The sequence below is a fragment of the Corvus hawaiiensis genome, chromosome 17 (assembly GCF_020740725.1).
Source record: "Corvus hawaiiensis isolate bCorHaw1 chromosome 17, bCorHaw1.pri.cur, whole genome shotgun sequence".
Classification (NCBI taxonomy): Eukaryota; Metazoa; Chordata; class Aves; order Passeriformes; family Corvidae; genus Corvus; species Corvus hawaiiensis.
Window position 1 is genome coordinate 10,165,419 of NC_063229.1, and position 26,776 is coordinate 10,192,194.

A 26,776-nucleotide genomic window follows, 5' to 3' on the forward strand; every position below is an offset into this window, starting at 1 on the left:
CCTGGAGCCCCTTGGTACAGCAAAGAGCACACACAGCCCTAAAGGTCTTCCCAGACCTTCTCAGGTGGGGAAGGACATCCGTGCCCAACACTGGCACTGCCAGTGGACACACTCCTTGTTCCTGTTCTCACCCTGGCTTACACAGGTTGTTTTCCCACTCTCGAGGGCTCCTGTGCATCAGCAGCACCATGGGGAGGGTTTTACAAGACTCTTGCAGCCTTACCCTGAGCCATCAGGTGGTTTCCTTCAGCAGCAATGCGTCTCTGGGCTGCTTCCTTCCCACTGGTCCAAGACATGCTTCTCCAAAAGCATCTCCAAGAATTTATGTGCACTGAATTCTCCTGCTGGTGTTTCGACACGTCAGCTCCACAGAGGCTTTCAATTTGGTATGAAAAGTAATTATTGCCAGGGTGCAGTTTAGCTGTTGTGTTTTACAGTGCTGGTAAGGTTAAAAGAAATAATAATAATAATACAAGAAAGACTCAGCCAGAGTAACCGCCTGCAACATGCTATTTGCATTTTTAAGGAAATACTTCTTTGAGACAGCTTGGGTGAAAGGTCGGCATTTGCATATAAATGGAAAAGAAAGTGTGTGATGCTGGAAGTTACATCTATATTATTTTCTCAGCAGTGAGCTGCTGTTCTGGAGATTAAGGGATGCCGTTTGCATTTGGCTTTTGTTGAATAGAGAAGGTACCAGGAAAGGCAAATTAGAACAAAATAATGAGGGAAATGTGCAAGAAGAAAGAAGCAACATCCTGTTTCTGGGAGATGCTCTCCTGCATGCCTGACACCTCCCACGCCTGCTTGTACAGGCGCTGGGCACGCGTGGATGAGCGTGGCTGGGAATGGCTCCCTTTGCATGTACAAAAGGATGGATGCTGGAGAGGGTGCCAGTGGCAGGAGTGGTCCCTGCTGTGAATAAGCCTGGCAGAAAGGAGGATGACGGTGCTCATCATTTGGAAGTGATATGCTGGGGCTTGCTTGATTTTTTACTTTTTTATTTTTTAATATTGTTATTTTTTCTTTTAATTCAGGCTCAGGTATGTTTGGAGAGGAATTATCAGCCATCTCAGTGAGGTTCCTCCAATTGCAGTAGGAACATTCACACTTAGTGGCTGGCAGGGCCAAGGCAGGAGGCAGAGAAATCCACAGCTCAGGTCTTGCTCTTATCTTGGAGGGGTCTACATTGGCCAAGAGATTTTCCAGGCCCTGCTGCTGCCCTGGGCCTTGGAAACACCAAAAGGATTCTCTGGTGGAGAACCCCAGTCTTTGTTTCCCCTCTTGTTGGTGGCCTCGCTCACCACACTCAGAGCAGCTTTGTGCTTTGACAGCTCCCCCACGGAGCTGGGGGAAAATGGGATGTTGAACAATGTTCACTCTTTAATCTTTTTGATCAATACTTAAGAACACCGTGCAGACAGCGGCGGTGCTGTGGGCATGCAGCTTTTGTTCCTCTCTCGAAGAGTACACAAGTGGTACAAGGGTGGAGGGTGAAAACCACCTCGTTTTATACCTTCTGCTGTGTCCTGCTGCTGTGCACTGTGCTGCTGCCACTCGGTAGGAAAAGAAAAAAGGCTCTAATAAAAACTCTTATTAACTGGCCATGAACACTGGAGCATGAATATTGCTCTTAATGAGGAGACGCCGCAGCCTCATTTGCTTCCCTGGCATTGTAGGCGCACAGGGCTTTGGCTCCTGCAGCCCTGGGTGATACAGAGGGTCAGGATGGAATGTTGGTCCTTCCCTAGAGCACAATTTGGTGTGCAGAGGTGCTGGGCAGGGGTGCAAAGAGGACCCCAGATGGCAGCACAGCCATCACCAGGGTCTGGGGATGCCAGGTCCCACAGCAGGGTGGTGTCTGTACCCTGCTCCTGGTGGATTTTGAGCTTGTTAATGAACCCCACCACTGAGGGTTTTGCTCCCTCTCCAAGGACCAGTTTTCCATGCTTCTTCCCATTGCAGCGTGTTTTTGTGCTTGGGAAATTTGAATCTTTTTGTGATTCAGCCAGTTGCTCACTGTCCTGTCCTAGGGCTGTGGGGAAAGGATGATTCCCTGTACCCATCAAGGGCCTGACAAAGAGTTCAAGAGCATTCGAAAGTGCCAGGTATGACAGGACAAAGCATGAGCTGGCACAGCTGAGGTGACCACAGGGGCTGACACAGCTGCCTGGGCAGCCGACAGCACCAGAAGCAGGATGAGCCAAGAGATGAGGTGGCAGGGGCTGGGAAGAGGAGTGTGAGTCACTGTGCTTCAGGCAGTGCTGGAGGAAGGAGCTGAGGGGCAGGGGATGCTCCCTGGGCTGCAGGAATGGCTGGAAGGAGAGGGGCAGGTTCTTGTGGCTGGAAATGGGGAAGCAGCAGCACGGTGCTGGCAGTGCCCTGACCTCTTTCCTTTGGCATTGTGTGGTGCTCCCCTCCGGTGCCCTGTGCCCCAGGACCCGCAGAGCTGAGCAGGCTGTACTTTGCTGTCAGCACCAAACACCTCAGAGCTGTGCTGGTGCTGAGCCAGTGGCTCAGCAAGGCATGCTGTACTACAGGGGGCCGTTTGGCAGGGAAAGCACTAGAAAGACTTGTTCCTGCTGAAATCAAACCCTTCCTTTCCTTTGGGTAAGGGGAAAATAAAAGGTCAGAGTGCGCATCACAGATTTCCCGACATCACAGCGTGTGGTTTGGGAGCAGGGTGGGTTAAGCCAGCACTGTGTTTGTTGGGGCAGTGGAATCACAAATGCAGTTCACTGGTGCAATGAGTTGTTGGGTCTCTGGACAGCCATGTAGTGCTGCAAGGCACCCTCTGGCTCTGTGCTGCCGTGAGAGGAGCCACGGCTGGGAATGACGTGGGGATAAGGAGCAGAGAGCTCATGAGCAAACGTTGTGAGCTGTGCAAACACAGCCATGGGGTCAGGTCCCCACAGCTCAGCCCCAGCTGAGGAGGAAACTGCTCATGACCCCTCAATTTTTCTTTTTATAGAGATTACAAACTCTTTGGGACTTGTCTCAGGGGTGAACAACAAAGCTCAACATCCCCATCCCTGGAAGTGTTCAAGGCCAGGTTGAATGGGGCTTGGAGCAACCTGGTCTAGTGGAAGGTGTCTCTGCCCATGGCAAGGGGTTGGAATGAGATTATCTTTGTCTTTTCCAACCCAAACCATTCAATGATCTCCCTGGTGATTGCCCAGCTCCTCTCTAAATGTGATAAGGAAAAGTATCTTTAGGCCAGCAAATGAACAAAGTAGAACCATAATCCAGCCAGCCATGCTACACCTCCCATCCATATATCCCATCTTAACTAATTATTAAATCATATTTGCTGATAAGTATGAGATGTAATATCTATTACACAGCTGTTAAACCTCAATTAATATGTTTTAATGATCAGTCGTTTACTGTGCAATATACAATTAACATCCGGTATTAGATCTTAAATTAAATGTGTGTTTGGGAAGCTAAATTTGCAGCACTGAACACAGCCCTGCTGCAGTAAACAGAGATAATTGCCTGGAACCAGCAGCATTCCTGTGCCCTGAGAGGGGGCTAAACCAACACTCCTGGAATCGGGGATGAATGCAGGAGAATTGCTGAAGAAGCTGGGTTCTACTTTTTCAGTATATTTTGATTCCTACAGAGGTTTTAATTCCTTTCCTTTGGAAAAAAGCACCCTGATGCAGAGCTACTGTGTTCCTGCAAGCGGGAACGTTGAGCTGCGTGGAGTGCTGGCTCACAGGGGTCTTTTCTTGGCAAAGGTTGGGCAGGAGCGCGGGGCAATGAATTGTGCTGAGTCCTGGGAGCTGTGTGAGGGCATTCAGTGCTGCAGTTTGGAGCTGAGACTGAGGCCTTAAATCAAAGAAAAGGCTCATGTTACCTGCGAGCAGGAATGCTCTCATTGCACCAAGGGCTTGGGGCCATGCAGGGAAGTAAATTCACTTCTTGGTATTCTCCAGGCAGTGGCCACAGAGCTGCATGTGTGGGCAATGAACTGCAAAATCACCGAATCACAGAATGGTTTGGGTTGGAAGTGACCTTAAAGATCATCTTGTTCCAGTTCTTTCCAGTCAGGGACACCTTCCATGATTGCAGGTTGCTCCAAGCCCTGTCCAACCTGGCCATAGACACTTCCAGGGATGGGGCAGCCACAGCTTCTCTGGGCAGCCTGTGCCAGGGCCTCCCCACCCTCTGAATAAAGAACTTCTTCCTAACAGCAAATCTAAATCTTGGTTTAGTTTTAAGCTGTTCCTCCTTATCCCATCACTGTTTGCCCATGTAAAAAGTTGTTCTCCCTGTTTTCTATAAAATGCAGGGGTGTCAGGCAGCCAGCAGTGCAGAGGGGTGCAGCAGCCCAGGAGTGGCTTCTCCAGATTAGAGAAGGTGTAAAATTTGGTTTTGAGATTTTTTTTTTTTTTAATTCACATAAAAGTTGGGGCCACAAAATTCTCCCTCTGATCCCTTGCATGGCTGCAGTGTCTGCTCTGAGAAGTGAGCCCACATTGTCTGGTGGGATTCTGAAGGACCCAGACTGTTCGCAGCACGCTGCTGCCTCGTTAACTCAGGATTCACCTTTCCCATGAAAAATGCGCCTGAAGAAAAATGAAGAAAAATTTTCCTCCCTTCCTTTTCCTTTTCTTACACTTGGAGGAACAAATGAAGATTGATATGTTTTCCTCCTAGTCTTTCAGTTTAAATATGCAGTGATGCATCTTATGAGGAAAGGAAGCCTGCACCCCCCCATGTTTTCTCTACAGAACCTTCCCCTCACCCCATCACTTTGCTATAGCAGGTGTAACCTCTGCAGAGATTTGGGGACAGGGCGGGGCTGCAGTGGGGGCTCCCCTGGCACTGTGAGGACATGTGTGAGAGCTGATTGTCACCAGGAAGCCCCCTCCTCGTTTTCTAGTCATCCTCACCCCAAAGCTTCCTATGAGGTTTATTTTTGGGGGACTTTTTTGTGATTCTTTGGAGGGTTAATTTTTTTTTTTCTGGCAAATTAATGCTTTCTTCTCTCATTGGAAATGTAAAGTAAAACACATGTTAGTCTGATTAACGCTCCAAATTGCTATGGTCTCCCTCCCAAGTTTCCACATCATCTTGTTTGGGGTGGATGAGGGCGACCCAAACATTTCAAGGAACTGGTTCTTTAGTACCAGGATTCCACACAACTTGCAGTGCTTTGGCTCACAGCTGTAGATATCCCAGAAGGGGACAGATAGATTCAAGGTCTGGGAAAGAACACAGTTTGGCAGAGGATGGCGGTGGCTTGTCATAAATGTTGATGGGGAAAAGCAGCCTGTCTGAGACTCCAGTGTGTGCTCCAGTCCTGAGTGGGTGGATGGTACTGAGGAGGGAGTTGTTGGGGGAAAGCTGGTGGTTTCCCTTGGGATGTGAATGCCAGGCAGTGATCCATCAGACCAGCTGAGCATCTAGGTAATTTTCCAAGGGGTGTGGATGCAAGTGCTCCAGGCTCTGAGCTATCACTGTCCCACCTCAGGGCCAGGAGGGGGACCCCAGAATATGCCATTCCCTCTGGGATCTGCTTCCCATGGGCTAGAAAATGTATTTAAGGCAATATCCCCCACCTCCTCGTGGGTGGCCCAGGCAGGGGTTAACAGATGTGTCCTTCACATAACCAGTGAGCTTCATTTCTGCTGAAGCCAGGATCTGGAGGGAGGTGGAAAGGGCAGAGCCAGCAGTGCAAGCTGATCCTCCCTGGAGACCAGATGCATTTAAGCAGCATGGAATAGAGGAAACCTGATTCCAGTGTTGACAGAGCTGCCTTGGCCATTCAGCTGGGCTGGGCAGAGTGACTGGAGCAGGCTAGAAGGCTCTGAGCTGGTGTGGCCAACACACCTTCAGCCTGGGCAAGGCTCCGTGCCCCAACAGTCAGTCCCTTCCTCTCCTCTTGCTTAAAGGGATGAAGGCACGGGACTTTGGGATAGGGCCTCTGGCAAGGACAAGCTGGCACCTTGAGCCAGATTTATGCACAGCAGCTTCCAGGATTCACCCTTTGCCTGTGACTTGGGCACACATGAGAAAACAGGCCCAGAGAGGACGAGTCTGCGTGTGTGTTGCTAGTTTTTCCTCCTCGTGGTTGAATCTTGTGACCTCTCAACCTTTGAAAAATCTTCTGAGCTATCTTTGGGGCTATCCAGGATCCATTGTTTCCACAGTTTAACCCTCTCTCTGCTCCTGCCCCCACCGCATCCCGTAGAGGATGCTCCTGCTTTAGAACATGCTGTTGGGAGAAGGATGCTGAGGGAAATGCTTTAGATAAGCAGGCAGGCAGTGCTGGCCTATGAATGTGCTATTGAAACATCTTTATTTCTTATTTTTTGATATTTTCTCCCTCTGTTCTCCTTTCTTCTGTCCATTTCTAGCTTCTTTCCCTCATTTTGCTTGGTTTTCATCATCTGCTTGGCCATCTGTGCCTCCCCACTCCCTTTCCTCGGAGTTTCTCCAAAGCAGAATAATGTTTCAGCAAGTCTTGGATTTTGTCTCGAAACCCTGAGCCTTTTCTGAAGGTCCAGGCTGGAACACAGTGCTTCAAACAGGATTTGGAGTCTCTAACCCAAATGATTCTCCTGTGACACTTTGAAAAGTCCCCCTGGCTGCCCTCCTGGCTTGAGAACAGCTGTTTAAGGACAAATACATAAAGGTGACTTTGACAGTCACCTAACTTAGGAACCACCTTGGATGTACATCACCCTAAAATTGAATTATCCCAGTCTTCCAATGTTAATTTTCAGCTGTTAACAGCATGTTTTCCAGCTGAGGACCAAGCTGAGCAGAGTTGCAGCGCTTGGGGTAGGCTAAGGGTGGAAATTCTTTATGGTTGGGGCTCTTGGCCTTGGCACAGAACCCTGGGGTCCTGCTTGGGACATGGAGGCCCTCAGGATTTGTACGGCCATTAAAGAAAGCAGGCAGGGAATAAATACTGCATTGCCACCTCTGGTTGATGCTGCTGATGGGATGCTGGGCTGACTCTGGGTCCTGACCCCATGCTCCTCTTTCCCTCCTCAGAAAATGAGTTTCGGGGTGAGCTGCTGAATCAGAGGTGGACCTGTGGAGAGAAGATCAGCAGCTGCGAAGGAGCCGCCGGCCTGCACGGCGCACACATCAAGGTGAGCACACAAGCAGGGACTTTTTAGGACAGTGACCCCCCCCACCCCATGTGTTGGCCATGGGATGAGGGCCACATGTGCTCCAGCTCCTTATGGACCAGCTGCTCCTGGGGGAATGGGGCCTTTCTGGTACCCACAAAGTGATGGGCAGGACTTGGAAATCTCTGTCCCCTTGCTACAGCCAAACCTCCTGTATAGCGAATCCGGGCAGGGAGGGCTTCCAGCTGTCAAAATTTGGCTTGGAGTCCAGATATTTAAATCCTTGCCTTCCTCTCCGGTGCCATCCTTCAAGGGTGGCTCAGATCTGGGTATTTAGGTCACTCCCAGGCTTGTTTAAATAGGCCCTTTCTCCAAGGCTCCGGCTGGTCGGAAGGAGCCCCTTGAACACCAGGTGAAGCTGTGGTGCCTTTGGAGGGGACAAGCAAGTCATTCATCCCCACCGGGACCCTGGACAGCTCCTGGGGCTCAACAGAGCCACTCATTTACTGCTGCAGCTGTGGCTGATGAAAGAGGTACAGCCAAGGCTGTCAAACCTCCTGGCAGATTCACTCCCAGCAGATTAGGAAGCTTTAATTAAGCAGAGAACCGGGCTGTTCACTACACAAATGGCACTTCCTGTCCTATTTTGGCCTCTCAGTAGTGAGGCACTGTCTCCAATGACTGGATGGACCCACCTGGGTGATGAGGAAGCTTCCTTAGGTGACTGATGTTATCAACTCTTCCTGTATCCCCAGATAAACCAAACCCTGGGAAAACCCCAAACCAGCAAAAATCCACTCTTAAAAACATCCTTCTTCACTAACAAGCTGTCAGCTGCACGCAGGTGTCGCCAGGAAAGCTCACACCTTCTTAGAAAGCAGAGTAAGCAGTTGTTGCTATATTTAAAATGAGCTCAATTAAGGCTTTTCTATTGAACCTGCCAAATAAGCACTTAGGTTAGATTTAATAAGATTGTCGTATGTTAATAAAGTAATGATTACAAAAGGTAACATTCCCAGTACCTGGTGCTCATCTGGTGCTCTGCCTCTAACAAGCACATCAGGAACATTAACCATTTCCAGCAATTCTCAGCTCTGCTTATCTGTGTTTTATCTGAGTGCCTGGCTCGGGGTGAGAGGAGGGGATGGGGAGGGGGAGTCTGAAGGGAGTGTGGATATTATGAGAGTGTGCAGCCCTCTTACCTCACGGGGGGAGAGGTCTCGATCACTCTCTAACCTTTGGGCCTGCATTGTGTGCACATGCTTGCACTTCTCTGTGTGCTCATAAATATATATTGTATTTAAATGTGGTTTTTCATGCCAGTCACAGCTCGTAATCCACAGGATGTGCAGCGGTGAAGGACAATGGGATGTGGGGCACGTTTACTTATTTATTTTTGTCTCTAAAGAAGTCCAGGCATGGGATAAAATTTCCCATGACAGGTTTGAAATGAGATCTCTGCAGTGCTGGGGAGAGCTGATCTCTGCACAAGAGCCAGCTGAGCCTGGGTACTGCTGCCAGGGCTCATCCTGGACCACGGTGTCTGGTGGCAAAATGAACCTTTGTCTCTCAAATCTTCTCTATTTTCCTGGGAGGCAGCTGAATAGCAGGCAGGTTGTTGGTGAGGGCTGATTGCTGTCAGGACAGGTAGGGCGGATGGTGGTGGGGCCAGCAGAGCCCATCCCTGCTGTCCCCTTCGCAGAGATGCACCTTGGCAATCCCCTCACACTGTACCACTCAAAGATAATCTCATGGAAACGGCAGCTGTCTTATCACCGAGCTGGAAAACAATGAGATTGAAGAACTACAATTTTCTCCCCCCCCCCTTCCCTACCCCTCCTCTTCTGGCGTGGGAGCCGTCGGCACGTACAGAGCCACTTAGGTCTCACTGGCATTGGGAATGAGCGCTGTAGCACTTCCCAAGAGTCGAGAGGAAAGTGTGTGTCAACTTCAACCATGGCCTCTGAAGTCACCCAGCCTAATGCTGGGCTGTCAGCGCTGCGGAGGCAACGGTGCAGCTGCGCCTGTGTCAGACGTGATGCTCAGGAGCAGCTCTTCTGCTCCGCTTCCCTCGAGTGTGGCGGATGCTGCTGCCATCGCTGCGGAGCAGCAGCGCTCAGGAAGCACTTCACTCGCAGCACTGGGTGCTTTTGAGGGGGGGGGCTGGACCTTTCTGCAAATGCAAAGTGACAGCACGGCTTCAGGAGGATGTTTGTGACACAGCTGGAGTGTCGGATTCGAGGTGGGTACAAGCTGTGGGTTTGCATCTCAACATGTCAAGGCAAAATCCTCCCCCTGCCGACTCCGAGCCCGGGAACACCGTGCAGGGTGTCCTTTCCTGGAAGCAGTCGGAGCAAAAGGCAGACGGGAGCTTATTCAGCCGAGAACAGGACTCACAATAGGTGGAACGTCAGGAGGATTTAAATCAAGCAGCTAGGAAGATCCTAAAGGAAGCAGAGGGAAAAAAATCCTCCTAATCTCAGAGCGTGGTTATAAAACAGCAGCTGGGGGCTACTCTTGAGCCTTTTTTTAAGAGTAGAGGCACACTGTTGATCAAGGGTATTTTTTCCTCCATCACCCCTTATTTATTTATTTAAAAAATTCCCAGTTAGAGAAGGTCCAGCAGGACAAAGTCCTCCTCATTTTCTGCAGTGACGAAAGGAACCGTGACACTTTACAAAAAGGAAAGGGGAGAAATTTGGAGACCCAGATCCAGGTCTTTCCAAATGTGTTCAGCCTTCAAACAGCCAAGAAGGAATTCCTCACAGGAAAACAAAACAAGGGAAGAGAAATCAGGACAGGCCATTCCAACCCATCCTCACTGAGAGGCAGTTTTGCTGCCTTTTCCCTTGAGGAACTAAAGAAGGGACTCTTTGGATCTGCAAGAGGGGGAGGACCAAACAGAAAACCCCTTTTCAACAGTTCTGTAGGAAAGAATATAATTTCTTCTGGCATTTTCCTTCTGCTGCTAGGCAAATATAAGTTTGGGGGTTTAAAAAACTAAAAATAGAGGCAGTGTGTGTCTGTCTGTCCCTCTAAAGCTCAGGCACTTGCAATTGGCATTTTGCTACATCCACAAATAAGCACTGATGGAAGTTCTGTTGCTTTCAGTGTAAAATAAATATTCCTGCTGAATCCTTACCTCCCTTTGTCCAGCTGAAGGCTTTTTCAGGGTGTTTATTTTCTCTGAGCTCTGTGGTGCTCTTGAATACATATAAAGTATTACTGCTGACCAGGGGGAATTTCGGCAGGGCCTTTAATGGCAGATTTGCATAGAGCTGTCGAAGCCCAGGCACACCTGGGCATCAGCATGTGCTGGGCTCCCAGTGGGTTTTGTGTTCTGTTATGTTCCTCAGGCTTCCATTGGAAAGGAAATTTGTATTAAGACAAGAAGGAAGAAGAAAATGTCAAGCCTGTAGGTACTCCATAAAATGGAACTTCAGATCCGTGCTGTATTGCTGCCTTGGCAGCAGAACAAGACCTTTACTGTAGAATCTGGCTGTTAAAATTCACATTGTGCTCGGGTTAAACTATTTTTCAAGTTCATCTGTCTGAACATCATTGATTTAGGTCTGCAGTATTGACAAATTATCATTCTAACTTGTATTCTGCTCATGTCGGGGAGCTTCTTAGTGCAGGGTAAACACATGAGGCAAAATTTCTTACTTTTGGAGAAGAGAGGGAAAAGGGGCATGTAGAGAAAAAGTGATGTTCCCAAGGTTGCCCTGACTACCACAGGCAGAGCACTGGGCTGAATCCTGGCGGAGTACTCTGAGAAGCAGCACAGGGTCCTTTCCTGTAGTGTTGGGTTAGGAAATTTGCTGGATGCTTATTTTGATTTAATCTGAGAGATAACCCATCGATAAGGTGAGGAGGTGCGGAATGAACCTCTGTCTTTTCTAGCCAGGCTAATGTGCTTGTGGCTGGCATCTGGCAGCAATAATTTATTTGCAGGTTTCCTTTTGGATTGCTTTGTTTTCATTCAGAGTTAAAGCAATAAGAGTGAAATCCAGACAGCTCCTCAGCCTGGCTGTTATGTGAACAAGAGAGAGACCTAATGAAAATACCCTGTTGGTCTCCAGGACTGCAAACATGCACTGTGTGACCTGAAATTTCACATTAAAACGATCTGTCTAGAGGGCTTCTGGCTGAGATGGCAACAATAAAGGACAATGGTTTCATGTAACCTTCCTGCATCTGAGCCTGATATCATGGAGGCTCCAGAAATGCAGTCATGGCTCTGCCGGTTATTTAAGTTGCCTGGGAGGAGCAGGGGCTGAGCTATGAAATGGATCTTATTCCTGATGTTTCTGCACTTTGGAGGGAAACGAGGATTTTTGAGGATGATCCTGCTGTTGGTTTAAGCTGAAAAAAGGAGCTTGATTGTAGAAAACAGAATCTGGGAGCGCAGAACCCACCCCATCCCCATGGTGATGTAAGTGAAACATTTTAAGTACACTGCAGTGAGGCTGTGCCAAGTTCTCTAAACAAGTAACGGGGTCTTGCCTGTGGGGAAAACTCCCAATAATTTAGAAGTTTGGAGTTGGGTTGGTTTTTTTTCTTGTATAATAGGCCAGGCAAGGCAGCCTATTTGGCTTTTCCATTCTTTGGTCCTCAGCAAGGTTGGGTCACCAGATGTCCCTTCCAACCCTGAGAATTCTGTGATTCTGTGGGTCTGTCCCTGCCTTAGGTAGCTCCTATCCCCTTTCCTCATGTGGTGACTGAATCGGTTCCTGTCTTCCCAGGGCATTTGATCCTGGCTTGAAAGAGGAAGGGGAGGCAATGGGAGGAATTGCTCTGAGGTGCTGTGGAGTAGTGAGGGGCCTGGATGCCAGCTCAGATGTGATCTTTAACTCCTGAAGGCAAATGTGACCTGAAATGGGATCTCCCCCATTTATAGACAAGCAGCTTGAGCCCATCCCACCTCCCTGGCTAAGAAAAATGAAATTGTGCTTTGCTTTTCCATGCTGTCCATGTGGGTCCCAGTCCCTCTTTTTTGGCCAGAGCTGGCCCCTTGCAGGCAATGCCCATTGCCCTTCCCACAGCCTGACCTCCTCTGCCACTTTGATCTGCAGAAAAGCCACATTGCCGGCTCACCACCCCAGCACATGCCAATTCCCTGAGAGAATTGTCAAAAAAGAAAAAAAAAGAGAGAGAAAAAAGAAAGAAAAAGCCCTCTCTGAAATTCCTGTAGGTTGGAGGCTCCCAGCAATCCGAGGTGCCGTTGTACTGGCGGCGTGCGGCGGCATTAGGGAGCGAGCTCAGCGCACGCCGGCGCTGAAAGGCTCATAAACGTAATGAAGTCCCTGTGACACCTGCTCCTCTCCACACTTTAAACGGGAGCCATTGGTCCGCAGGGAGCCGCGGCTTTAAAAATACAAATTATAGTAATTGTCCGCTGTGTTATTGGGAAGATTGTAATAAACGTGGAGCACAACACCGCCGTGCCATGAGCAGAATGCTGACAGGGTGCATAAATTGCTCCAGGTTTTGATTCCCCCCAGCCCCACTATTTTTTTTTCTTCTTCTTTCCTCTCCAGCTTTCCTGTCTAACAAATCACGGCATGTTAACACTGAATTTCTGGAAGGTGGCAGAGTGAAGGAGAGAGGTGCTTGGGGAAACTTCATCCCTCCTCTCCGAGGGGATTTTAGCTGTGGTGCCCCGAGGGCTGGGGACCTTGGTCCCCTCTCCCTGCCTGCCCCAGCAGCCTCCCTCCCTCCCTCCTTGCTGCTCGCAAACCTCAGGGAAAGAGCCAAGCAGGGCCTCCTTTGAGGATGGGGAGCCCTGGCCCTTCTGCTGGGAACTGGGACTTGCATTCATTGAGAAAGGTTTGTAGGGTGCATGTGGGGATGCAGTAGCACATACCCTACCTGCACCATCCCGACTGCCAGTGGAGCAGCACGTGCTCTGCTGCATGTCCCTTCCTGCCTCTGGACTGGGGAGAGCAGCTGATGGTGTCCCTGCTCTGCCAGGAGTGCTGGAGCCATGGAATCTCCTCCTTTAGGAATGATACAGGAGCTGGTTTGTTCCTTCTCTAACTGGGCCTGTAGAGGATATTCCAGAGAGAGTTTGTTTTTATTATGTCAAATCCCACTTGTAAATGGTTCTTTCGTCTCCTTTTCTCTCTCCTTGTAATCTCTGGAGGAACTGTCCCACACGGTAACACTGCAGTAAAACCTAAACTGTCTTCCCAACCTACCAGGCTCTGGTCCCCCTCCCTGCTCACACCCTGATCTTGCCATTCCCCCTTGGCATTTACTGCCAAACACTCCTGCCTGCAGAGAGAGCATCTGTGTTGAGGGGGAGACGTAAAACAGCTCTTTGACCACTTCAGCAGCTCCTTTGACAACTTTAATGAAATCCCATTTATATTATTCCAGCCACACTTCTGTGCTGTGCCATGGAGGTCCGTGCTTTCCTGCTCCCACCTCCAGGCACTGCCTGGTTTCAAAGGTGCTGCACTCCAGAGGCGGCTGCACTTCATCCTTCTGCTACCTTGTGGCATGTGGTGATGTTTAATTAATATCCAGAACTTTGAAGTCCCCGATGTTACTTATTCATGCCCGTGTTCCCTGCAGACCTCATGTTTGATGTCCACGTTGTGGGTTATTTAGATGCAGACCTCTTTGTGGCAAATTTAAGCAGAGAGGAGAGGTTGTTCTTTAGGGCACTTGTGCAAAATTGCCCTTTTCAGGCAGGAGATCAGCTCAGGCACATATTCAGAGGTTTCTGATTCTGTGTTGGCATTCCACCCAGGTGCTCACAGCAGTTCTGTGCTGTAAATCCAGAGAAATCAGTTCTGCCCTATCTCAGGCACAGCCAACACATCTGGGTGTTTGTCCCTCTGTGCTACTTGACAGAAAAAGTCCTTCCTGTGTCCCAGGATGTGAAAATTAATTTAAAATTGCTAAATCTGTGCACTGTGGGTTGAACAACAGCATCGAGGCAAGAAGCCTCCATCTCAAAAACACGGGAAAGCTTTCCCAGCCGCCCAAGTATTTACACAAAGCCACAACCACATACGAGCTTGTCCCTTAATGATCATTTTCTGGTTATCTTTCAGTAATGATTTCTTTCCTTCTGTTGCAGATGAGTTTAGAAAATGACGATAAGAGAGCACGCACGCGATCCAAGTCTATCCGAGGTGAGCGGGAGCACTGGGCTGTACAGACCTCAGCTCCCTGCCCTTTCCTTGTCCCAAATAGGCTTTGATTTTTCAAGTCCAGGCTTGACTCGTCAAGTTATGCTCATTTCCCCTGCCCCAACCCCAGCGAAATTTCTCTAAACAAACCTCCAAAAGTCCCAATGACAAAACTTTACAGGTCCTTATGATACTTAACCCTCATCCTCTACACCCAGCTGAAGGAAAATAACAAGCAAGTAAGGAAAAAAAGCCCCTGTGCCTGCTTTGCTGTAGGGGATGGCAATCACTGGAGCTTCAGATCAGCTCCCGGGGCTTTCATCACGCTCACTCTGCCAGCGGCTTTGAAGTCGCACATCTGAGAGCGCCTGGCAGAAGTAGCTCACGCTGGAGAAGCAAATGGGCCATCCCCTGGCAGGGATGGGAGGACAAACAACTGGTTAATGCAAAGATTGATTGCAATTTATTTCCTGATTAAAAAAAAAAAAGGAGAACTGAAATTCTTTTCATGCTTTCCCTCTTGGAGAAGGTGAGAGGCTCTGATAGAGCCCAGGGTGTCACCTCAGGTGGTCCCATAGCCATGTGTGATGGTTACAGACCTGCCCCTCTATTTTTTGGTTCATTTTTGTGGCTGTAGATGTGACGAGTGACAAAGAAGGCTGGAAGTGAGACACCAACAAGGTTGGAAAGGTGTGATGGCTGCAGGGACTGCAGCTTCGTCCTACATCTGGGCTGGACCACCTTCCTTTCGTCCTCACCTTCCTTCCTTCTTGCTCTTCACAGCATCTGCACCTTTTAAAAAAAAAACCAAACCCAGATGTTGCCAGCTGTGTTGAACTGAGCTTGAATATTTGGATTTCGTTGCTTTGTTGCACACACACAGAGGTGCTCGTTCAGGTTGCAAATGAGAGCGCCCTGATTCTATTTATTTTCTCGCACCCTGCCTTCCCCATGCTTGAATCCGGGTTCTTGATGTGAAAAGGTAATTTACTGCCTGCACCCTGGGACTCGTCACTGCCTCCAGTTTGTTGAAGCTTGTGAGTCATCCCACCGGGAGCTGGATCCCAGGAAACCCAATTAGCTCAAACAAATTGAGCAAACGTGTTATGGTTTTTAGCCTGGGCAAATTTAGACTTGTGCTGAGGGATTTTTTTTTTTTTTCCTGTTGATTATTTGGATTTCTGGCTGGATGTAAGGTTTCAGCTGTGATGTGAAGTTGTTGTATGTTCTTATTGTGAGCAGTGAGAAACCCTCTTATTCACAAGTGGGGAATACTCCCTGAAAATCCTACAAACTCCTGTTTACCCTAAACCCCAAGTAACAAATCCCCACCATATGTCTGAGCATTGGCAGTGGCTCCTGCATCAGTCTGATGTGACAAGGAAAGGAGAAAAATGCTGGTGTTATAGAGGTGAATGCGGCCATTGCAGGAAAACAGTCGTGAACTGTGAAAGAAGAAATTGATGAGCAGCTTTAAAGGGCAAAAAGAGAGACGAGGGCATGAGAAAACTCGGTCTTTATTTAGAAGTGTTTGAGTTACATGCATGCATGTCAGAACAGCTCCATTGACTTCAAAGTCATCACAGATTCAAAGAAGAGAGGTAGTCCCTGATGCTGCCAACATGCACTCACCTGCTTGAAAATAAGCACAGGCGTGAGGATTTACAAGGCAGGATTATAATTTACTACAGGCTGGCATGCAGCAAATGGCAGCAGGGTAGATTGGCCCTTTCTTTTCCAAATGGGATGCCCAGGGAAGCAATAGAAACCCAGCCGAAGGCGGGAGAGTTTCAGTCTTGGGGGGGGGGGGCAGGCACCCTCGGTGTGTTTCTGATCTTGTGTTTGTTTCCATTGCTGCATCCTGCCCTTCTCCCAGTGCCCACGGAGCTCATCGGCCAGGAGGTGAGGTAAGGACCCTGCTCCTCCTTGGCTATGGGAGGGATGGGTGGGACACATGGCTTGAGAAAAGCCCCTCAGCTTGGAAACCTGGGTGAGGGGAGCAAGCCCGTGGGACTAATGGGGTCTTGCTGGGGGGCTTGTATTGGTGGTTGTGTCCAAGCCCTCAGGGTACCACTTGACAACACATCAGAGGAATCACAAGAGTTAAAGAAATTAAAACAGGAGCTCTGGATGAATCACATAAGACTGGAGACCCTCCAGGCATCCACTGTCCCACCCCAGATCTAAACCCCAGTCAAACCTAATGCCCACAGTTTGTGTTTCAGGATCATTAGGGTCAACATCCTACTAAACAGAGGTTTTTTCCACATATTTGTCACATCACTTCTGGTGCCAGATGCTCCTTGGGCCCCCTGTTCCCTGTTCACTCACCGGGGTCCTGTTGTCACTCATTTAGCAGTGCTGGGATGCCAACAGCAGCAGCCAAAAGAGCAGGAGCTGAGCCTTTGCAGCCCTCCAGAGCTTCTCATTAGATGTAACAGCCTCCCCCACCTCTAAGCTCCCACTAAACCTTGCACAGGGGCTTATGCCAGAGGCAGGAGCCTTTAACCTGGACAGGCAGTAAGAGCACTGGCCGCTTCTCCTTGCAGCCTCCCTTAAAAAGCCACGTGTGTCAAAGAGTAATTGGACCTAAACCAACCCAATTTCAGAGCATTTTTCTCCTCCACTCTCCTATTACTCTGGAGAGCCGGGAGGAGCCAGCGCTGGGCATGCCCCTTCTCCAACTTTTATTGCTGAACACTTGAGTGGAGGTGGTAATTGGAGCAGGTGACATATCTAAGGGGCAGGACAGAGTGCTCCACAAAGCCATCTCTGCAGCTGTCACCTAATTGCCTGAATAACTGGACGATTAATCGACTAATTGGAAGCAGGGCATCGTCTGCATAACAATAAGAAGCCCTTTTGTCAAGCAGATGAAGGCTGCGGAGAGGGGGAGAGCTGGTCGGTGTGGTGGCTCTTGAGGGATGGAGAGCAGCTTTAATAGACCTCGAAGCCCGTTCCCCATTTTGGGACTCCTGCCAAAATACACGAAACCTCCCCAACGGAGAGTGGGGAGGGAAAGCCTGGCCCAGAGCATGTAGGGCATCACCTTTGTGCTGGTGCTTTTTAAAGGCATTAAATCAACACACTGAAGCCAGAAACATTCCAAATCGACACCTGCTTCGGCAAACCTCGATGCTGAACCGCTTGGCTCTTTCCTACATACTTTTTACTGCAGGCTTCATTTAACCACATCAAAAATGGGGTGATGGGTAATCAGCTTTAATCGATACAGGAAAACTTATAAAAGCCTGTAACGTCTTCATCAGAGCTGCTCTTGTTTGCCATTGAATAAGGCCTTTTTCAGGCAAGTCACTGGTGACATGAACACCACTCTGTCTTTTGGTGTGCAGTCACTGAAAGCGTGGCTGGGGCTGCTCGGGACAGAGCAGCCTCAGTCAGGACTGAGGGCAATTAAAATTAAAGACTTTTAGATCATAAGCAGCGAAGAAGGAAGCTCCTTCTTCCCATTACACATTAGTGGGATGAGATCTTGTTCTCTGTGATCTGGAGCGTCCTGCTGGAAAAGGGACATCGCGCTGCCAGGCCAGACCCCAGGCGTGGTGGGTCTGGGGCTGTGTGTGAATGCCAGAAGAGCTGGGAGCCATCCCACAAGAGATGGCGTTGGAAGGTGTTCAGCATCACGGGTTCAAGCCAGGTCAGGAGCAAAGGGGACAGCAGGAAGGGGGGACTTATCTGGAGGAGCCATGAGGTGCAGCTTCCACCTCCCCAGAGCACTGTGTCCCCTTAGGGGATGCGCTGCCACCATTTGCCCTCTCAGCATTTGCTTTGCTAACCTAAAGCAAGCTGGTCTCCCTGAAGGAAGGATTCCAGCTCTCCTGACAGCTCAGCAGCCCTGTCCTACCCCGGTTCTGGATTGAATTATATTCTTTGAACACAAAGATCTGACTTGTATTCTGGGGAGGTGAACCATTAATAACCCGCTGGTGCTCCCAAGCTCCGGCACCCATTAGTGAAGCCAGACTCTCCGTGTCCTCAGCTTTCTGCAAGGGCTGAGCTCTGCTGAGAGCAGAAATTCTGAGTCCCTAAAGCCTTACTTGGCACTTGGTACTGTTTAATGTTGTCCCATGTCTTTTACTCCAAGAATAACAGGCTGGCCAGATCCCCTCTGGGCTGGCGGTGCCTTCTCCCTTTGCACTGTCATCAAGAGATTTCATTAGCACTTCCAACTTCCCAGGCTGAGGGTGATACAGTGCTAAATGAGGTTATTAATCCTACACGACTCCAGAATTCCTCAGACATCAGGCAAGTCACTTGGGCATCCTATAATCAATGCCATAATCTGGTTTTGCCAGAAAATGTTTGCTTTAATGCTTCTTATCTGGAGCCCTTACAGCTCCTGAAGCTGGGACTAATTACCCCTGCAGGGGAGGTGCACGGTCCCGTGCGAGGGATGCTCAAGCGAAGGCGGCAGTGGCTGTGAGCGGGCTCAGAGCTCCCTGCAAGCCTTTAACTCATCCTCTTCTGCAGAGCAGCAGGAAAAAATTGCAGGGATTTGGGAGATCTAGTCAATTAAATCCCATCCATTCCCCCAAAAGTGAGGTTTTGAGGATTTTAGTCCTGGTGATCTCCATCTAATGTGTCTGGCTAAAACCTCCTTGATAGAGTCCCAGTCTGCTCTTCCCAAAAACCCACACATTTCTTACTGTGAGGAGCCCCAGGTCCCTGACAAGCCACCAGATAAGGGAAAAACCCATGTTTTCCTCCTGAGAAAAAGAAAACTGGAGAGTAGCAGCGGGGAGGCAGAGTGCAGTAGCAGTCTGCCTTTAAAAGCTTGCTCTTACACATGCAAATCTTTAATTAAACATACTCATAAAACTATAGTGAACCGTTCATCTAATTAAATGGGGTGAGTAATTTCATTAATTTTTATCAAACTGCAAGGCTGTTCTCCTGCCCTCCTCCCTTGGAATTCAAAGAGACAAACTGAACCGTTTGAAGGAAATTACCTTCCTGTCTGCAGTTGGCTTGTTCCTTGGGCACAGGACCTGTCCAACTGACCGTAGTTAATACAATTCTAATTAAAAATGAATTCTCTGAGTCCTCTTGCAGTTCCTGATGGTTGTTTGTTTCCCTCCCAAGCTGTCCAACCCCAGGCTGTAACGGCTCAGGACATATCCGTGGGAAGTATGCGAGACACAGAAGGTGAGGCGGGGTTGGAGGTAGTGGGGATGGAAAAATGTGAGCAACAGACCCAAAGACAGGCATTCACTGGAGAAAGTCTGGTTCAGAGCAGCAACCCAACTTGTCTGCCCCAAATCTTCCTGTTTCTGGCTCTCCATCCATCCCTAAGGGATCCTGAGGGGATCTGCTTTTCCAGGCTCATAGTAGCCTTCCTACAGACCCCAAACTTGGCCAGAAGTACCTGACTCGGCTGTCTGGGGTTGGTGGGAGCTGCTGATGGGTGGAGATTTTGGTCTGCCTGGTGTCTCTATGGATGGGGAAGGCAAATGAGAACACATTGGCTGCCTTGGAGGCCATGCCAGCCTTAACTGAGGGTTTTCATCACGCCATGATGGTGAAATTGGAGCAGTTGGTGGACGTGTCCCAGGGGCTGGTTCTGCATCCCATGCCTGGTTTCTTGGTGCCTGTCACCAACATTAGTCCTGGGATGCCACATCCCAACATCCATGTGCTGATTTCCAGGAAATAGTTGATGTAGTTGCACAAAGTCAAGGTCTAAGAGCACATCTGGTCACAAGGGGTTAAACTAGCTAAAAATCTGGGGTGCTGGATGATTTTTTTGGTGGTATTTGTGTATTTGTCCCACTTGCCTTTACCTAACCAGTTGGGATGAGGTAGCCAGGCCTTTCTCACTGGGCAATGCCTCCTCTCTGCTCCTTGATCCCATCTGCAGTTTACAAAGCTGCCCTCTAGCCAAGAAGAGGAAACTTCAGGATGCGGAGGCTGAACACCTGGTGTCAAAGAGGAAATCCCATCCGCTCAAACTGGCCTTGGATGAAGGCTACAACGTCGACAGCGATGGCAGCGAGGAGGCCGAGGCCAAGGAGGAGTCCGGCTCTGATGAGTCAGAGGGGATGCTGGAGGAGGACGAGGCGGAGGCCATGGAGCAGGAGGAGACCCGCAGCCCCGAGGCAGCAGAAGGTGCTTTATCATTATTGACTGCAGAGTTGTGTTCTGCAGATGAAGAAAGAGCAGGAAGTGTTGACAGCCAGGAGTTATAGCTCCTCTGAATTATGTACAGGATGGGTCCCTCAATTATTACGTGGGGTAGAAGCACAATGGCAATGCTCTGGTTAAGCTGAGAGGGCACAGTGCCTCCAGTGTCTCAAAAATGACAGCTTTTCCATCAGGGATGCTCCCTAGGGAAAGACCCATGGAAAGCACAGAGGAGCCTGCTGTGTGGCAGGGAAGGAGGCCAGGGTCCCTCACCGGTGCCGTGACGGGCTCAGCAGGAGCCTTCTCCCTGGACAGATCTGGCCACTATCCAAGAGCAGAGGAGTGATAGGAAAAGGACATGGCAAAGGACGTGGATGTTCATCTGGGGTCCTGACACTGCCTTGCTCACTGGTTTGGAGCCCTGGCCGGGGGAGCACTGGGAGCAGGGGTGTAAGATATCTGCTGATGGGGCAGGCAGTGGGAAGACGGTACATCTGATCAGTCCCGTGTGGAAATCCTCTTTCTACCTGCCATCCCCAAATTCAATAAATTAGGCAGCTCCAGGGGTGGAACTGCCAGGCTCCAGTTTCAATTAAATTTAAGTGCAACAAAGTTGTATTTTATGAGTTTATGTAATTACTTTCTTTGCCTCCTTTTCTCTTCCCCCTCCTTTTCTCTTCGCCCTCCTTTTCCCTTCCCCTTCCTTTTCTCTTCCCTCTCTTTTTCTCTTTTACTCCTTTCTTCTTTTCCTCCTTTTCTCATTTCCTCACTTTTCTTTTGTTCTTTTCCACATTTTCTTTCTTTTTCCCTTTTTCTTTCTATTCATTCTTTCCCTGCTTCAGAGAGAAGCCCAGCGAAATCAACCCACTATGGACAAAACACAGCAACAACTACATCTGGGCCCAGCAAGGCCAACTACAGCAGCTACCAAGAAATAATCGCCAACTCTCTCCTAAACTTAGGCCAAATAGCAGAGGAAACCCTTGCCATCGAAGGGCAGCTGCCTGAAGCGGAGCTGCAGAGCTCCAAGCCGGCATCCAGCGTTGTGCATTTGGTCCATGAGGATGCGGGAGAGGAGTTGGTGGAGGAGGAGTGCGACAAGGAGATCATCATGGAGGAGGAGTGCGACAAGGAGATCATCATCCAGACGGAGGACGCGGAGGAGGTCATCGAGGTCACCAGCGAGCGCAGCAGCGAGTTGTGTCCAGAGCCCCGAGATGACGCGAACGGAGAGGAGTCCTGCAAACTGGAAAAGGCTGAAGCGGAAGAAGAGGATGAGGAGGAGGAGGAGGAAGAGGATGATGATGAGGAGGAAGAAGAGGAAGAGGATGAGGAGGAGGAGGAGGAAGAGGAAGAAGAGGAGGATGAAGAGGAGGAGGAGATGGCTCCTGAAGTGATCTGCGAGGAAGCTCCTCACACTTCTCAGGACACCCAGAAAAGCCACTGTGAAGGGCAGTTCAGCCCCAAGCCTGAGTACTCGGTCATTGTGGAGGTCCGGTCGGACGATGACAAGGACGACGATGCCCGCTCCCAGAAATCAGCTGTGACCGATGAGTCGGAGATGTACGACATGATGACCAGGGGGAACCTGGGGCTGCTGGAACAAGCCATTGCCCTGAAAGCTGAGCAGGTGAAAATCGTGCGGGAGCCGAGCCGGCTGCCGGGAGAGCACGTGAAGCACTTCCAGGTGGAGGACAAACAGAACAAACCACTGGACAGCATCCGGAAGAGCTACTACGGCAAAGGTATGGGACAAACATTTGTGTATCTTCCTCCTTCACATCCCTGGTGGAAGAGCTGAACTTGTCTGCTCAGCAATGGATGATGGGGGGGAGCTCGCAGACCACAGGTGGAATTTAACCACAAATCCTCAATGCCCAGAGGGATGGGGACATCCTAGAGGTCAACAGTGAATGCACAAAATGATGGTGTCCTCTACACTGTCACAAGGGTTTCTCCCTCTGAGAAGAGGATTTGCTTGGCTAAATTGTCAGTTAACCTTGAAAATCTCAGCCTGAGCAAAAGGGGTGGTCTGAAATCCAAGTGGTTTTTAAAATAGTGGTAGGAGTCTGGCCACAGAAACATGAGGGCAGGGGCTCCAGCATCCCCTGGCTCTGAGCTGGGCTGCCTGCTCAGTTGCTGTGAGTGGCTCCATGCTCCGAGCCATGTTCCTCAAATCACTTTGCTGATTTCAATTTTTGAAACTTTCAGTATTACACTTCCACCTCCAGAAAAAAAAAACCAAACCTCCAAACCCAAAGATTTCTCGCTGCTTGACTGGAAAAGTGGTGAGAAGCATCCTCAGCACTTGTCTTCTTTCTACTTCTTCACCTCCAAATCCACTAACCTGCTTCCCTCTGCCTTTCCCCACAATCCTTAGATCCTTCAAGACCCGAGAAGCGAGAAATCAAATGTCCAACTCCTGGTTGCGATGGGACCGGCCACGTCACGGGACTTTACCCTCACCATCGCAGCCTCTCCGGTTGTCCGCACAAAGACAGGATCCCCCCCGAGAGTGAGTACATGGTGGATACCAAGGGCTGCTTCAATTAGGCTGGAGCCTAATTTTCTTGGGGGAATTTCTCAAATTATATGAATTTGATGACTGAGTGCCTAGAAAAAGTCTGATGTTATTCCTTGGAGTATAACGTTGTTTTTGGCATGGGATGGTCCTTTTCCAAGTTGATCCTGGGTACTGCTATCCACCAAAGTGTTATTGCTACTCACAGGAAATGTGATGGGGATTTACTTGGAAGTCCTGTCCTTCTTAAAGGATTTTTAGCACCATCCTGTGGAGAATTAGATCCCTTCTCTGAAAATCAAAGAGGGGCTTTAAAAATCATGCCTGCCCACCTCCAGAGGTGTGTTAAGAAGTGCCCATCTTTACACTAGAAGTTGCATATTTTTCCCTACTTGGGATATTACGTAGAGGAAAAGGGAATATTGTTCTTCCTTGCTGTCCAGATGTGTTGCCATGCAGGAAAGGAGAGGAGTCATTTAGGATTGTGCAGGATTGCTGAGTCTCCTGTGCTCTCATCACTGCAAAATTCCCAAGGTGCTATGCCAAGATTCACCTATTCTACAGAAAATATCTATCATCCTCATAACAGATTTTTGTATATACATATGCACAGAGAGAGATTTTATTTCTACCTCTCTACCAGCACCCTAAATAGCTTTCCCTGTACAGATACATAAATATCAATGTTGTATGTTTATGATAATGGCATAATAGACGAAAAATAAAGAGGAGCCCTTCCTTATCAGTAATTTCAAAGGTTGCAGACCTGACATAAACACAGAACTGGAAGAAACAAGGAGAAAATACAGCTATCTTCACAGGCTGGAATGCAAGCAAAAATATTAATAAATAAATAACACAAGCTGCGGGCTTAACAAAAGCTTGCAGATCAAATTATTTGCTTTACTTTTAAGGTCAGCGCTGCAGGAAGCAATAATCCTGAAGATTAAAAATTTAAAAAAAAATCAAACAAAGATCAGTCCTAAGGATAAAAGCAGAGCTACAACTTCAATCACTTAAAACTACCTGAAACTGGGAGACCTGTTCCAAAACAGGGGTGGGGAGGAGGGGCTGGATGAGGGAAACTGGATTGCAATCAGAAAATGAGGAGAAAGCCCAGGCTGTGTGCAGAGATGCTAATCTAGTGCTGACCTGGGCACTGCTGCATTGTAAATCTTTTATTTTTTCTCTGCAAATTCTAATTACAGCATTTCACGTTTCCTGATTTCTAGGAAACCAGCGTACAAGGCTTGATGATTTTCTCTTTTTTCTTTCTCTTTGATTTTTATTAAGTTGTTTTTCTTTCCCTTCCCTTCTCCTCTTCCCCTTCTTGCTCCGAAGTCTTGGCAATGCACGAGAACGTTTTGAAATGCCCCACGCCCGGGTGCACAGGACAGGGTCACGTCAACAGCAACCGCAACACGCACAGGAGGTACCACCTTTGGCTTCTTCTTACACAAGCACAGGGAGAGGACAGGGGGAATGGCTTCAAATTGGCAGAGGACAGGGCTAGATTGGAAGAAATTCTTCCCTCTGAGGGTGGGGAGGCTCTGGCACAGGGTTCCCAGAGAAGCTGTGGCTGCCCCATCCCTGGAAGAGTTCAAGGCCAGGTTGGATGGGGCTTGGAGCAACCTGGGATAGGGGAAGGTGTCCCTGTTCATGGCAGGGGGGTTGGAATGAGATGAGCTTTAAGGTCCTTTCCAACCCAAACCATTCCATAATCCATGGCTCTGTGATTCTATCTTGATGAGGTGCAAGGTGAGTTTGTCTTATTACTCGTTCAGTGTGGAGGAAGCAAACACTTTTCTCACGGGCTCAGTGCAGTTTGGGTCCCTGAAATGAAGGCTTCTGTGCTCATTCCTCATGCTTGGTTTCCCTCTCTCTTTTTTTCTCCTTCAAAAAAACCCCCAACCAACTCCCACAGTTTATCTGGGTGCCCCATTGCTGCTGCTGAAAAATTAGCCAAATCACATGAAAAGCAACAGACCCAATCTGGTGATCCTGCGAAGACCAGCTCCAATTCTGACCGGATACTCAGGTAAGGGGGACAGGAAGGCTCAACTCTATGTCCCCACACTGCCCCAGCCCTTCCCACCCTGCCACACTCACAGGAACAGCTGCCACGGCTCCCTCCAGCTGTATCTTGGTACTGCTGAGCCCTGTTGTTATGATCATAGGTCTTGCCAAGGTGGGGAGGTATTTAATTGATGATCCCAGGGAGAGCATTGAAGACAATGAATTGCTTCTGTAGCATCAATTAATGCTGAGGCTACAGGCCAAAGGGTTTTAGCAGTGCAGCAGAAGGCACTTGTGCCGATTGCTCCACAGCACAAACTGCCAGCAAGGGCTGGTTATTATACCAGCATTATAAATAGGGTGGGCTCAGGGAGGGAGATGAGGAGGAGGAGGAGATTTAGGCTACCCACAGATCACTCCATGGCAGTTGTGCATTGAAGTCCACCTGCTTTTCTTCCTTAGCCTGCATGTTTCAGAGGAGAGGAACCTGCCTCTTGTTTCCAAACCAGTCACATTAATTTTGATACTTTGCCTGTCTCTCTCTTCCTGGGAGAAAGGGCTGTCTCCCATTAAGGATGTCCCTGATAGATGCTGGCTTCCGTAGCTGATGTGATTCATGAGGCTACAGATGGATTGGAATATGGTTGGTTATTTTGCAATGGGAGCAAGATAAAAACCACAGTACGAGCCCCGAGCAGCCCTCCCACAAAGGCATCGAGCTCTGATTCATTTATTTATTTGCTCACCAGGACTGCTGAGCACCCTGGTGCTCCAGCTCTTGCTACTTTGGAAAGGCCATTTAGGGCGATTACTTATTTATTTGCAGCGGAGCTCGCGCCCGGCACAGAGCGCTCTGAGCGCATCACGAGGACGGTCCATGCTCCAAGGAGCTCCCGCTCCAAGGACTCTCTGGTGGAAAGAGGTCACGGGAAGGAGAATAACAATAGGCCATTTATATATAATTTATATGCAAGACAAATTGATTCATGATAGGCAGCCCTGCAGCAGCCAGTCTCTAGGAGGGGCTGCAGGCAGGGGAGAGGCCCTGGCGCCCCTGCAATGAACCTGCAGCAGGGGCCGAGCTGAACTGGGGTCCTCAGGCCTTTGTGTGCCACCCTGTGTCATGGGTCCCGTGAGGGAGTGATGCCCAAGCTTGTTCTCTTCTGGAAAATGCTGCCACACCACGACAGCCTGCAAGAACATTGTGTTGGATGAGGCTGACACCTCCGTGTTTTGCTTAAAAAGAGGAAAAAAGAAAAGAAGGTAAAAAATGATAGAAAAAATAAAACTGGAGTCTGAGAGATCCAAACCTGATGCAGACTCACTGAGGGAGAGCAAAAGGGCTGTCACTGCCTCCTTGTCCCCAGTAAGCCCTCAGGAACAAGGTGCAGCTGCACCCCCATCGTGTCTGGTCCCCTCTCAACAGTCACCTTGTCAAGGAAAAGAGAAATAATTGCTGTTCATTGTTTCATCCTCAGGCCTATGTGCTTTGTGAAGCAACTGGAGATCCCTCAGTATGGAAGCTACCGGCCCAACATGGTCCCAGCAACCCCCCGGGCCAACCTGGCCAAGGAGCTGGAGAAGTACTCCAAGGTCACCTTCGATTATGCAAGTTTTGATGCTCAGGTTTTTGGCAAACGCATGCTTGCCCCAAAGATTCAGACTAGCGAAACCTCACCTAAAGCCTTTAAATGTAAGTTGGGAGCAGAGATGGACTCGGTTTTTGCATTTTCTGCCTTTCTCGGTGTTGTGAGGCTCTTGGGATCGTGGCTTTGGGGTGATGGGAGAGTCTTGGGTCTGAGCTGCTGGACCCTCCTGGGATGGGGAGGGGGAGATGGGTCCCAAGGTGGGCACCTTTGATGGTG

General features: G+C 49.2%; 1 protein-coding gene across 6 annotated transcripts in view; it reads left to right on the top strand.

The window, feature by feature from the left end:
- The window catches only part of MYT1 (myelin transcription factor 1), a 65,381-nt gene that overhangs the window by 16,079 nt on the left and 22,526 nt on the right, over window positions 1-26,776 (top strand). For 3 of the 6 annotated variants that reach the window (XM_048321915.1, XM_048321916.1, XM_048321917.1), the window contains exons 2-11: window positions 7,012-7,112; window positions 14,182-14,236; window positions 16,110-16,140; window positions 19,337-19,399; window positions 20,112-20,359; window positions 21,217-22,119; window positions 22,755-22,889; window positions 24,237-24,327; window positions 24,820-24,933; window positions 26,390-26,604. In XM_048321915.1, the coding sequence (XP_048177872.1) occupies window positions 7,012-7,112; window positions 14,182-14,236; window positions 16,110-16,140; window positions 19,337-19,399; window positions 20,112-20,359; window positions 21,217-22,119; window positions 22,755-22,889; window positions 24,237-24,327; window positions 24,820-24,933; window positions 26,390-26,604 (1,956 nt within the window). The remainder of the gene's footprint in view (window positions 1-7,011; window positions 7,113-14,181; window positions 14,237-16,109; window positions 16,141-19,336; window positions 19,400-20,111; window positions 20,360-21,216; window positions 22,120-22,754; window positions 22,890-24,236; window positions 24,328-24,819; window positions 24,934-26,389; window positions 26,605-26,776) is intronic. The other 3 variants (XM_048321919.1, XM_048321918.1, XM_048321920.1) reach the window with 1 other exon arrangement.